At 31.8% G+C, this 14,644-nt stretch overlaps 2 protein-coding genes across 2 annotated transcripts; both read left to right on the top strand.

Annotated features, from left to right (window-relative positions):
* The first annotated feature begins 2,110 nt into the window (after positions 1-2,110).
* On the top strand, positions 2,111-2,953 carry LOC11440548 (pentatricopeptide repeat-containing protein At3g22470, mitochondrial). Its single transcript, XM_024778867.1, has one exon. It carries the CDS (start codon positions 2,111-2,113, stop codon positions 2,951-2,953), a length of 843 nt encoding a protein of 280 aa, XP_024634635.1.
* A 2,935-nt stretch (positions 2,954-5,888) lies between these two features.
* On the top strand, positions 5,889-12,742 carry LOC11444865 (uridine kinase-like protein 4). Its single transcript, XM_003600377.4, has 15 exons — positions 5,889-6,046; positions 7,276-7,439; positions 8,377-8,468; positions 8,790-8,859; positions 9,221-9,333; positions 9,537-9,633; positions 10,125-10,204; positions 10,528-10,722; positions 10,828-10,911; positions 10,989-11,049; positions 11,185-11,245; positions 11,744-11,837; positions 11,925-11,997; positions 12,086-12,168; positions 12,304-12,742. The coding sequence occupies exons 2-15, from the start codon at positions 7,286-7,288 to the stop codon at positions 12,475-12,477; spliced, it is 1,431 nt and encodes a 476-aa protein (XP_003600425.1). The 5' UTR covers positions 5,889-6,046; positions 7,276-7,285; the 3' UTR covers positions 12,478-12,742.
* Positions 12,743-14,644: the final 1,902 nt, after the last annotated feature.

The raw sequence follows: 14,644 nt of genomic DNA on the forward strand, positions 1-14,644 counted from the left end.
GAAATAGAAAATGTTTCAATCTAATTGAGTCCAACTAAACTACATTGGCTTATAAGTGGAATCATGTAAATATAAAGTCTTGAAACCTAAAACTTGGCTAAAACTTAAGCATTACAGCAAACAGAGAAAAAGAGATAAAAGAGTAATATCAAATGCATCACTCCTCAATCGTTGATATTCAAATTCAAAATCAACCAACTCACTAAATAATAATGATAAATTGAAATCATAACTCAATATTGATAATCACAAAATCAATAATAGAATAAACGTAATCACAAACCCAATCATAGAATAAACGTAATTACCAATAAACATCCAAATATGCAGTACACACTCACCGAAGCTCAAAGCACACACTATAGATCGGGGTACACAGAGGATTAGTAGGTGCCCTGCACTAACAGTGGCTCACTCAATCTAAATTAGTGACGAATAAATCCTTCTATAGTTACTACTGTACTGACGAATAAATCCACAACAACATAAACAAATATATACCTATAGATGCATAGTAGATTGGTTGCTTTTGTTTGGTCTGCCACTTGCTCGCTCTACTGCTATCTTGAACTTGTACACAAAAAAATAAAAGGAAATAAAAACTTAGGGATTTAGACATAAGCATCTCATAACAGCCAGAAGGATGATTAAACCCACCAATAATCTTTAATGTTAAATCTGTTAAACTAAAACACCTCAAAATAAAATAAAAGGTGGAGAAACAAAGATTGAATTATAATACTAACCACAACCTAAAAAAATTAAAAATTAGCAACAGAATTAGGAAAATTATTAATCCAATTCACTTTTTTCAAAAATAGAAAACTTCTTTGTGAGATTTTGGCTAGTGACACAGTTTTCCCCAAATCAAAAGAAAAACCCTAAAATCTTCCTAAACCACCAGAATCAAACTCATCAATAGAATTTTCAAAGCAAACAAGAATAAAAAAGAAGACAATAAAACAACAACAGAGAAAAACACTAAAAAATTGATGGTTGTGAAAGTGGAACTCACGTGAAGAACAACCCTTGGGTGCGAAAGAGACCCATGAAGCTTTGAATCCCAAGTGTGAGTGAGAAAAAGAGGATGAACGAGGATGGATTGGAAGAGGACTTTCAGCTGAGCAAAAATCGCAAACGGGAGTCAACATAGGAAGATCTATCGAAATTAGAGAGAAACGAAGGTGAATGAGGGTATTTTGTGAGTGAGGGAAAGTGAAGGAATAGGATTATTGAAAGGGTTTTTGGCGAGTGAGGGAAGAAATTAACATGAAAGGTGGGAAATTTTGCTTGAGAGGGAACCTGCAAATTGATTTAGGGTTTTGTGAAATGTGAACCGATGGGGGCAATTTTGGGGTGAATTGAGTTTTTGGGCCAACATAGAGGTAAAAAGGGTTAGATTTTGTTTTAAAAATATATATATATATACTTAGAGACGGATTTTGACACGGAAAACATTTGTCATGGAAAATTCTGTCTCAAATATCTGTCTCTAACCTTAGAATTTCAAATCTGTCTCTAACTATAAAATTCTGTCTCTGATTCCGTGTCAGTTAGTGACAGATCAAATTCCGTCTCTAAATTCCGTCTCTAAATTCCAGCTGATACACGTTAACTACACTTATGAAAGGTCTTTGTCTTAATGGCGAGGTTAGGAAAGCTCTTTACTTTCATGATCATGTTATAGCAAAGGGATTTCATCTGAATCATGTTAGTTATGGGACATTGATCAACGGGTTATGTAAATCCAGAGATTGAACGGTTGTTGGTTAAGCCTGATGTCGTCATGTACAACACAATCATTGACATTCTCTGTAAAGATAAGCTTGTTAGTGATGGGTGTGATTTATATTCTGAAATGATTGATAAGAAAATTTATCCTGATGTCGTCACTTACAATACTCTAATATACTCCCTCCGTATTTTAATATAAGCAAAATGGATTTTTTAGGTTCATTCATTTAATGATGTACGTGGTACATATTATGAACCACATACATCATTAAATAAATGAACCTAAAAAGTCAATTTTGTTTATATTAAAATACGGAAGGAGTATGGTTTTTCCATTTTGGGTCAAATGAAAGAAGCAGTTGGTTTGTTAAATCAAATGACATCTAAAACCGTCACCCCGAATATTCGTACTTTTACTACATTGGTCGATGGGTTATGTAAGGATGGAGAGGTCAAAAAAGCTAGAAATGTGTTGGCTATTATGATAAAACAACGTGTGGAACCTAATATTGTTACTTATAATTCTTTGATGGATGGGTATTTCTTGGTTAAAGAAGTCAACAAGGCCAAACAGTTATTCAACACTATTTCTCTAAGGGGAATGACTCCTAATGTTCGTAGCTACAAAGTCATGATTAATGGATTATGTAAGAATAAAATGGTGGATGAAGCCGCAAATCTTTTCAAAGAAATGCATTCCAAAAATATGGTTCCTGACACTGTAGCATACAATTCCCTAATTGATGGACTTTGCAAATCAAGGAGAATATATGATGTTTGGGATTTCATAGGTGAGATGCATGATAGAGGTCAACCAGCTAACATAATCACTTACAATTCTTTATTAGATGGATTGTGCAAAAACCATCAGGTTGACAAGGCAATCACATTGTTAACGAAGATCAAGAATCAAGGAATTCGGCCAAATATCTATACATACACTATACTTGTTGATGGACTGTGCAAAAATGGAAGACTTAGGGATGCACAAGAGGTTTATCAGGATCTTCTGAATAAAGGCTATCAGTTAGATGCTAGGATATATACTGTGATGATTAATGGGCTTTGTAAAGAAGGGTTTTTGGATGAAGCATTGTCCTTACTCTCAAAAATGGAAGACAACAAGTGCACTCCTGATGGTGTAACTTATGAAATTACCATTCGTGCTTTGTTTGAAAGCGACAGAAATGAGATTTTATATATCTTTATTTTTTTATGATGTCCCCCGTTTGATTTATATATATATTTTTTTTAACAAGTCAAAATGAGATTTTATAACTACAATAAAGCAATTTCGAAAGTATAAGATGCGCCTTTGAGACTATTAAAAGGAACAAAGAGTATCCAATTCACAAACATACAACATCAGCATTAGTCGATGCCCAAACAGACAAAAGGGCACGACCACCATTGCTGAGTACTAAAAACAAAAGTAATTTTTTTAGCTTTCAACCAACCTAACGACAACATCTTAACTTTGTCTAATAAGCTGGGAATGGGAGTAACAATATTTCTAAAGAGGCGATTATTACGTTCATTTCATACAACCCAAGCACACAGAACCAAATGAGTTGCATGAAAGGGCGTCTAGTTTTATTTGCCCTTGTCAAAACAGTAAACTGCAATAAATAATCAGAAATGTTATTAGTGTCAACGATATATAAATGATTTATATATCTTATTTGTCCTTAGATTTAATTTAATTTATTTTTTTACAGAAATTCATTATAGTTTTAAGTGTTTCAAATTTGACTTCTGATATGTCAACAAATTACATTTGTAAAGAAGAAGTGTAATAAAAATTATACATCTTTGATTATTTTATACCTTTTCAACACTTCATTTATCTTCATCTTACTTCTTATATATTTTTTAACAAATCTCTTCTTATCATCTTATCAATATATCCTATCTCTCTCTCACATCATTTTTTTTTTATTTATTTCTCTCGTAGTTCACTAATCTTTCTTTTTCCAAAAGAAAAACAAATGAGACTCCTTCAATGAGGATGAAAATTTGCTGTTAAAAGGACACGTGCATTAGAGTTAAGCATTAAATTTTAAATTTTCACACAAGAAAAAAAAGCATTAAATGAAAAAAAGCTAGAAATAGGAAGTGGGCCCCGTATCCGATTCAGCGCCACGGAGGATTGAAAGAATTCGGATCAACTTTGAAGAACACACTGACAAGTCCAAGACGGTATGTATTTCAAGCATACGAATTGATAACTTACTGACGTAACGTCATCTTCATTCATATGTAATTGTATGCATTAGATTGCCGGAGTATTTATTTTAGAAATGAAAACATTCATTTTCGAATACTTTAACTTTATAACGTTACATTTTAATTTATTAAGTATTAAATAGGACCCACTTAAAAATGAATATTAAATGACATCATGCGTCATACAAGAGCTCAAGAAACTTATCATCAATAAAAATAGGGTTAAATATATTTTTAATCCCTATAAATATACCAATTTTTTGTTTTAGTCCCTCTAAATTTTTCCTTCAATTTTTAGTGTTTAAAAAATTTTCAATCACTATTTTTGGTCTCTAGTTATAAATTATTTTTTATATTTTTTAATGAAATTGTGCATAAATGTTTAGAATATTGTAAAAAAATAATTCCCCAAAAAATTAGATTTTTTTAACAAAACATAAATTAAATATAAATTTTTAACCATAAAAAATATATAAATTCATATTAAATTTATGTTTTGTTAAAAAATTCTAAATTTTTTTGGGAGAGATTCTTATAATATTATAAATTTTTCTGCAAAATTTTATTCAAAAAAATAAATTCTACATATAAGTTTACTTTAAAAGAGGGATCAAAAGTGAAAATGAAAAAAAAATTAGGGACTAAAAGTTGAAGGAAAATTTTAGGGGGACTAAAACAAAAAGTTGGTATATTTATAGGGACCAAAAACATATGTAACCCATAAAAATATATAGTAGATATCATATCTTTAGAGTTATGATCCGTTGACACCAGTGTTAACGAATTCGTTGACACCAAATCTTAATTGTTTATCTATTTAATCCAAAAACACATAATTGTTTATTAAGTTATTCTAGTGAGCCTTTTTCACTTGATTTTCCTCCTCAACAAACTCTTTATTCGTGATCTGAAAGTTTGTTCGTTCTTCTCTTAGATCTCAATAACACAATCACCTCTATTCATACCTTGTAAAGATAATTCTTGATTTTTCTCTTGACTTGAGAAATTGGCCCCAATTCAATTTAAAGGGTTTTTCAATTTATCAAAATCATACAATTAATTTTATAGAATTCAATCGTTATTAAGCACATAAACTGATAGATAGAAGCAAACCCATCTAACACAGTCCTACACTCCTACGTTCACTATATTCCTCTCAAATTATCATGGTTATCATGAATTTGGTAAAAATTGTCTTCAGTGCTGCAATTCATATGAACTATTACCAATAGAGAAAGGAGATTTAGACAAGGAATATCATGATTCATGAGGCAAACAATGTTTTCAATTTGATTTTTTGAATGACTGAACAATAATGGTGTGTGAGTGAGAGAAATGATACTCACGAAATAGAGACGAAGATTAATTATTGACCTTTGAGTTAAACAAAATATACGATTGAGAGTTTGACATCTGGTATCAACGGATCTTAACTCCAAATCTTCAAAGTTAAACATACTCATATTAAGATGATCTTATTATGATAATCATTCTAGACAAAAAAGACAAATATTTGATTTAATATTTAGAGATATTACAAATATTTGAGGATCTTTATTTTTTTAAGTTTTTATTTGAATTTATAGGATTGTCTACACTCTACACCACTCATTATCATTGGTCTTAATTTAAAACGTTTATATTTAAATAGAGAATAACTTTAGTCCTAAAAGTACTTTGGATATTTACCAAAAGTTATAAATAAAACATACAAATTTTTAAGCAAATTTATGTAGGCAGTAGGCTTATTAAAATGAACAAAATAGTACAGAATTAGCATTATAAAAATCTAAAACCAAAAATACAAGAATTGTAAAATCATCATAAATTTATTTATTTTTATAACCAATTATGTCATACTTTTTTTTTTTTTTGTATAATATACAAAAAGAGAGTCAAAGATAAATAAAAGCATGGATAATTATCATTTTCCGACAATGTGTGTATATATAAACCAAACCAAAACAAAGGGGTCTACACACATGAGGTGTTTCATCATTGAATGTTTTGTTGACATATGAACTACTACAAAGTCATCATCTTTGATTGAAAATTCTCACCTTCTTCAATTTCTTGTGCTTACAAGGTACGTTTTGTACTCAGCATTTGACTACTTGGTTTCATGGTTCAGCCATCTTTTACTGTGCATTGCTTGGTTTTTTGTTTGGTATCAAAATTTTAATCAAAAATGCAATTTTTTCTTCTTTTTATTGGATCTGGATTCAGCTGAGGGAAACCCTTTTGATTGTTTGAGAATTGGGTGTGTTTTGTACAGTGATGAAATGAAGTGGGTGAGTATAAAGTTTGTTTCTATTTTGGTTGCAATTTGCATTGCACAGTAGCTTCTCCTTGCTTTGAAGCTGTTTGATTTTTTGTCTCTGGATGTTTAATTCACTTTGAACAACACTGAGGCAATACAATTTGTGTCCTCTGGAAAGCTTCAATACTTTATTTTTTATAAGTTTGTATCCGGTGCAAGGATTGACTAATCTGGGGAACCAATCGCGCTGTCCACTAGCGAGGGCTCAATTGAAGCCGGAGCAAAGCTCTATATAGACTGGCCCAACAGAGGAATTGTTGCACCTAGATTCGAACCCGAGACCTAGAGAATGGAAAACTTCAAAATAACTGTTTGTTTGGTGCATCTGCTGGAAAATGATTTGGGGTCTTGTTGTATACACTTACCTGTCTTTCATGTATAAAGAAAATTGAAATTAGAGAATAAATTATTGTTGAACTTGAGTTGTTGATTTAGTTACAGTGTTTTTTGGGGATATTTGAGGAAATATTTGAGTCTGGAAAATCCTTGTAGTTTTTTTTGCCAAAATTGCGGTGCCAAACCGTGATTCTGCCAAAGTTAGTTTTTCCTTTGGCATGGTTTTAGCAGCTTTATTTAAATTTACTCAGATTCCATGACTTGTATGATACTATGGTTGGGTATGAAAATTACCAAATCCACTATGGATTTTCCACAATATCTTAATCTGCAATGACTTTGGTAAGATAAAGGAACAACATCCTACTTTAAGGTGGTTTTTAGTCAATGCATGTGTTGAAATATTCCTAGTCTTTTTATAATAATTGAGTGATGGCTAAAAGTGTCAAAAGATTGAAATAAACTAATGTTTTGACTTGATCCAATTAAACACATGTTTGCAAGCTGTGATTTGAATGCTTTTAGATTGTGGTAACCTTCAAGGTCCTGCATAAACCCTCCATATCCATAATTGATATGTTTATTGTCTTTTCTTGAATATATTTTTTATAATATTTATCAATCCGTTATTTTTAACAGTTGTAATTTTTTTTTTCCAGGTATTTACTAATGGGTACTGCTAAGTCAGCTGTTGATTTAATGGGATCTTCTTCTGAAGTTCATTTTTCTGGATTTCACATGGATGGTTTTGAGAAAAGAGAGGCTAGCATAGAACAACCAACAACATCAGCAACTGATGTGTACAACCAACCTTTCGTCATAGGTGTGTTTTCTTACGGCAAGGACCCCCCAAGTAGTAATGAAGTCATTGACTACCTATCTCCGTCCATTGGTGGTGGACAATCTATGCGTTGTGTTTCTTGTGTGTGAGACCCGTTACTTTACAAGTCGGTTTTGTAAGGATGGGTTAGATCCAATCTAAAATCCTAATATCTTGTAGGAACTAAGAGGTGCTAGAGATCATAAATGGTTTGCATTCTTTTTGATAACACCATTAATTAATTATTTGTAAATAGGTACTTACGTAGTTAGAGAGGGTAGGTACAGTTGCAGTGTACATAAATACAAAAGAGAGACGGAGAAAGTAGCTAGTCATTCATGAGCATTAGGACCTTAGGGCAGGGCGGTTACTTACCTTCGAGGTTTTACATTGTTGTTCTGTACTCACAGTATTTTCACCAATTCTTTTTAATAAAATCTCAATTCGTATGTCTTTGAATGTAGTTCACACAGGACATTAAGTTTTGCTACAGAGTACATGAATAAATTTGCTGTTGCAGCAGTGGACATTAACATAATTTTATTTTAGTTGAAATAAATAAAAGAATTTCTTGACATTTGAAATACATTTCTTTGAAATAAAAGGGACATAATCACATAAACAGGTCAGAATTCATGTTTTTGGTGTAAAGAAATCACGCTTGTCTTATATGTGTTATTCTAAATTAACACGAAATGTAATTACTTAGCATTTAATATGCAGGTATGAGATATAGCATTATTTCCTGTTATGCGGTTATTTTAAACTTCAAAATTTATTCAGCTTTTATATCATGTTATGTTTATATAGTAAAGCTTCCTGCACAGCTATCATACATGATACGATCCTACGATTAGTCCCCGCTTTGATGCACCGTTTTAAATTTTACAACTTTTTTCTTTTATCTTGATGATTCTAATTTATTTATCTATTTTTGCAGGTGTTGCTGGTGGTGCAGCATCCGGCAAAAAAACAGTTTGTGATATGATTGTTCAGCAACTTCATGACCAGCGAGTTGTGCTTGTTAATCAGGTAGTAAATTCTTTCTATTTATCCACATTGTGGTCAAATCAAGAAAATATTAAGACTTAATTTTTGTTTCTCAAAATGATCATTGGGGCCACAATCAATCAATTAATGCTTCAGACCTCAAGCATCTTGTTCTGTCGAGCTTGTTCCTGACCTTCTCTTCAACATTATCATATGCTTCTATTGATCATTCATTTCCTCCTTCCTTTTTGTCTTATTTTTCTTTTTTGGAGATATGTTTCAGAGTTAGGGCTAAACCTATCTTATTGTACTTTAGGCTTTGATACTTTAGGCTTAATAAGTTAACTACTTAACATATGCCAGGATTCTTTTTACAATAACTTGACTGAGGAGGAACGAGCAAGAGTACAAGATTACAACTTTGATCATCCTGGTCAGTACAATTATACTTCTTGACATTATAAGTGTCAGCGAGTGTCTTTTTATATTAAGATGCTGCAGATGATAAAAATTTATGTTATCTTACTGTGATGCTTTTATATATTTTATCTTTTTTTTTGTTTGGTACAATTGTATATTTCCTCTTTATTTCTTATTCATTGACCAAAATGTGGACTTTTTATCGTTCTTTAGTCATTACCACAGACAAATCATGAACGTATTAGTTGAGGCTTTGCATTAGTGAATAATATCCTGAAAATTGACAGGCTAGCAGGATAAGGAAAAAAATATACATTTTATTTTCTGCATAACTATGTGAATGTTCTTCTATATCTAATATGATTGATCATCAGATGCTTTTGATACCGAGGAATTGCTTCGTGTTATGGACAAGTTGAAGCATGGCGAAGCTGTTGATATTCCAAAGTATGACTTCAAGAGTTACAAAAGTGATGCATTAAGAAGGGTATATATCTTTGGAAGCCTATTTTTTTTAGCCGTTTTAAGTTGTAAATATCATGCAAAAGAATACCTTTCTTTTTTAGTGTATATCACATGCATAATATATATATATATAGTATCATAATCTAAATGCATATTTACTCTCAGTTTTGTAACAAAGCTCATGTCACGATCATTCCATTTTATTTTGTTTTAACGTGTCTTCAGGTTAACCCTTCAGATGTTATAATTTTGGAAGGCATCCTTGTTTTCCACGATCCTCGTGTTCGGGAGTTGATGAATATGAAGATATTTGTTGACACAGGTCCTTTTATTTCCTTTAGTTCATATTTTTTATTGTGTATGTTTCACACAGCATTTGTTAATTTGTATGCAATCTTTTGTTAGATTAATTTTATTTCATCTCGCGGAATTGGTGTCCCCGCTCCTCATAATCCACAATGTGATGTAGGAAAATTCCTACGCTCCATACATAGCATATGTTAATTTTATATGGAAAATTCCTACGCTCCTAGGCCATTTTCAGAAAAATTTTGGTTTTTGAATGGCCTATTAAGGGTGTTTTCCGGAAAAAAAGAAAAAATTTCAAGGGTGCAAATAAAACCGAAAATTTTATAGGGGCAAAAACCGGAAATGACATATATTACAGAGGTGAAAAACACTATTAACCCTTATTTTTATAATGAATTTTTGCCTGTGTACCTTCTACTTATTTTATAAGTCGGTAGATTTTCCGTGTCATTGTTGAAATACTAAATTAAGCCGTCGCTTTACATTTTAAAATGTTCAGTGCAGATGCTGATGTTCGTTTGGCAAGAAGGATCAGGCGTGATACCAGCGAGAAGGATCGGGACATTGGAGCAATTCTTGATCAAGTATATCTATTTAAAACTACATCATTTTGCACTACCATGAGTTCATTTTGATTTTGTCTTGTATTTTTCCCCCATATTGATTATATCACTTCTTTTCAAGACTTGGGAAAAATAATTTTAATTTCATAATGCTGATTTGGCTGCAATTGAAATTCCTTAATAATGAAACCCATGCATTATTTTTCAATTTTTGGGGAATTATACCATAAGGGTTGATTTTTGTGCTTATTATGATCTTGATCAATCTAACATATTCTTTATCAGATTTTGACGGTCGATTCCTTCAAGTAAATGAATTTTGGTTGCTGATTCTTATGTTGCAGTATTCAAAATTTGTAAAGCCAGCTTTTGATGACTTCATTCTTCCAACAAAGAAATATGCCGATATCATCATACCTCGTGGAGGAGATAATCATGTGGCTGTTGATTTGATCGTTCAGCACATCCGCACAAAGCTTGGTCAACATGACCTGTGTAAAATATATCCAAATTTATATGTCATTCATTCAACTTTTCAGGTACCATTTTCTTGCAAGCTTTCATTTTTGTTTTAAAAGTTGAATAATCATTTCATTTTTGTTATAAAAGTTGAATAATCATTCATGATAATTGCTGATATGCAGATACGGGGTATGCATACTCTGATACGTGATGCTCAGATAACGAAGCATGATTTTGTATTTTATTCTGATCGTTTGATACGATTGGTAAGTAAACATGCTTCACTATCACTTTCTAAATTGTACGGTGATATGACATTTTCTTAAATTATGCACTTGATCAGGTTGTAGAACATGGTTTGGGGCATCTTCCATTTACAGAAAAGCAAGTGATCACTCCCACTGGTAACCATTTCCTTTTCGTACTTGATTTTTGAGATTTTATTTGCAGCAAAAACTGTCCCCTTGTGATTTTGTCTTCATTTCATTTAGTTTGTACCATGTTTCAACATGGTAACTTTTGATGGTCTTTAAATGCAGGTTCTGTATACACTGGTGTGGATTTTTGTAAGAGGTTGTGTGGTGTCTCTGTCATCAGAAGGTATTAGTTTAGCTCAAATCTGGAGTTACATGGGCATTTTGATTAAATATTTTCATCCTTGCTTCCAAGTATTGACCAGTTTCAATTGGACTTACTTGAGTTAATCTACCGACATGTAAGCACTTGTGAGACCATTTGAAAATTTATGACATGTCCTTATGCTGTTTTCAGCTTATTTACACAACGTCCCAATATAGCTTATGAAAACAACTTATAGCTTATATTCAAATAGTTTGACTTTATATTATCTTTTGTTATAGAAATAACTTATACACAAGTGCTTATGTTATAAACACTTAATTAAGTTGTTTATCCAAACAAGGCCGAAGTGTCTTTGCTGAATTGACCTTTAATTGTTCAATAAGTAAAGAAAATATTGTGCCTTAAGGAACTAACTCCCCCTCCTCTCCTTGCTAAGATGTGAAATTATATCTCTGCAGCAGTTTATGATTTATAAAAGCACTTTCTGTTGTTATATTAATATTCCTCTAATTTCAGTGGGGAGAGTATGGAGAATGCCTTAAGAGCATGCTGTAAAGGTATTAAGATTGGGAAAATTTTGATCCACCGAGAAGGTGACAATGGTCAACAGGTTGGTCCATCTGTACCTTTATATGCTCGCATACATATCTATGCTTCATTTATTGGTTACTAACTTATCTTTTGATCAAATGATTAGCTAATATATGAGAAGTTGCCAAACGATATCTCAGAAAGGCACGTGTTACTGTTGGACCCTATCCTTGGCACAGGTTCATGACAGTTTTTTCTTTTTTTCTTTTCTTTCTTCTGTCGTAACAGTTTTCATTTTGATTAACCATAAAAAAAATTCATTTCTAGGTAACTCAGCTGTTCAAGCGATTTCTTTACTTATACAAAAGGGTGTACCAGAGTCCAACATCATATTTCTTAATCTCATATCTGTAAGTTACCAATGCCTCAAATCCTCTATGTCTATTTTCAACTTTCCCTTTGCAATGTGATTGTTTTTCTCTTGCTTCTTTCTTCTTTTTTGTGCTCCTTTGATTGGTTATATTATGATTTTCTAATATTTTCAGGCTCCTAAAGGTGTACATGTGGTATGCAAATGTTTTCCAAGAATTAAAATAGTGACATCTGAGATAGAGATTGGTTTGAATGAAGATTTCCGTGTTATACCGGGCATGGGCGAGTTCGGAGATCGGTACTTTGGAACAGATGATGATGAACAAGTAGTGGTTGCTTCACAGTAAGGAAACCAAATTCCACAAAATGCTTTGGTTGATCATCCTTACATTACAGTGAGACTACCTATGTTGCAATTTGCTCAACTACTATTATAACTTGGATCACCATGACAGTTCCATGTTATCTCTTTTACTATATTCTAGAACAAATATAATTTGTACGTGATTAAGACTAAACTAATCATGCAAAGATTTAAAAGTTGTGAACTTATATGAATACATGGATGGTGGAGCATTCAGGGGGCATAAATGAAGCAACTAATTAGTGAAATTGACTTTTTAGAGGGTCACTAGTATTACAAGGATATTCCACTAATACCATACTCATATTTTTGTTAATAAAATTAAATAATGTCAACATTAAAGGTGGTCCATTAAGTCATATAAAGGCTAAGCATAATATATTATGCACATATAATTCCCTCCACTAATAATAAATGTTACGTTCATCGTCACTGATATTACTACATTTTTGGAAGATTCATATTTTTTTTCCCACCACAATACCAGCATCACGGTAAATAAAAGGTAAATAAAAGAGAAACGATTGGAGTGAATCATATGTTTAACGATAATTAAGGAATCCTTGAATCACAGAACTATCGGTAGAGAAAAATCGCACAAAATGCAAGGATACACGATGTTTAAACTAGAAAGTGTTTGCCTCTTTTAGAATCACGTCCATTAATACCATTACTATCAGCGTTTAATAATTTTAGATTTTCGTTACATGCATGAATCATAAATTGAGAATAGAAAGAAAAAAAAATTCTAATCCTAAAAAAGAAAAAGAAAGTGAAAGAGAGAACTTGTGAGCGTGTCTTCAAAATATCCGAGTTTTTGAGAGCTTGCTTCTTGGTTGCATTACAGTGAGACTATCTTTGTAGCAATTTTTTCAACTACTACTATGGCTTAGATTTCACGTTATCTTTTTACTAACTATATTCTAGAACAAATATAATTTGTACGTGATTAAGACAAATAATTTTGTAAAGATACAAAAGTTGAGAATTTATATAGATACATGGATATATATAAAAAATCTTTGATGAGTATGAAAAATATGTTTTATAGTATTTCCATGCATTCCACGAGAAGTCGTTTCCTTTATATAGGTAGAGCAAAATCCTAGAGGACCATTCTAGTGAGTCACCTCCAATGGCATGTATCCGAATAAGTGTAAATTGGACTGTAAGGCGTTTACCTAACCTCAAATAATTCATGAAAATTGTGCAAGCTACACGTCAATGGATTACATCCATTGGACTATGATTGCCTAACCTCCAATAATTCATATGTATTGCTAACCAAAGTTTGAGAAATTCCTAACAGGAGTACTACAAAATTTGGTATCCGTAAGTGGAGGTAATCAAATAGGGGAAGACCTGATTGTAAATAGTCTAATGGGTTAGTATAGGCGTCATTGCTACCCGTTTAAGACTATAATGGTCTTACTAACGGGTGTCTCTAATTACTCTTCAACGATACCATATTAAAAAAATTATTTTTAAAAAAGTCAAATGCTTCTATTTTCAATATATTAAACACACAAATTTTCATAAAATATTATTATTTAAAGTTGTTAAAGAGTGTTTCGAAGTACAACCTTTACTATTTTCCTTAAGTTTACGGGCTTTGTTTCCCATGCGCCTTTTCTTTTTATTAATAAAATTCCTTTGGCATTTTTCTTAAAAAAAAAATCCCAAATTCCAACTTTGTAACCTTTCATTTTACAAGAAATCAGTTTACACTGCAAACTTTAATTTTCAAATTTTATTTTTGGAATCTTTCATTTTACAAGGAATCAATTTATAGTGCACCTCCCTTAATACTAGCCACACCTTTCTAGTTGTGATTTATCTCTTTCTCTCTCACACAGAGGACCACGCGAAGGAAAATACACTTTGCGCATAGAGACCATTGCTAAAAATTCTTGCTACGTAATATACATGCATGCATATATAGTAACACGTAGTGTAAAAAAAATTGTCTATGAATAAATGGATAAATAAACAACCATTTTGGTTCTAAATGTGTGATGTGTTACTATTTGAATGTATTGAAATTGAAAATATATCCATAAAAGTATATTTTATTAGTCATTTTGGCACTAAAGACACCAGAGATATGTTTATAAATTCAATACATTTAAATACATAGTGACAACGTCTCG

The sequence above is a fragment of the Medicago truncatula genome, chromosome 3 (assembly GCF_003473485.1).
Source record: "Medicago truncatula cultivar Jemalong A17 chromosome 3, MtrunA17r5.0-ANR, whole genome shotgun sequence".
Classification (NCBI taxonomy): Eukaryota; Viridiplantae; Streptophyta; class Magnoliopsida; order Fabales; family Fabaceae; genus Medicago; species Medicago truncatula.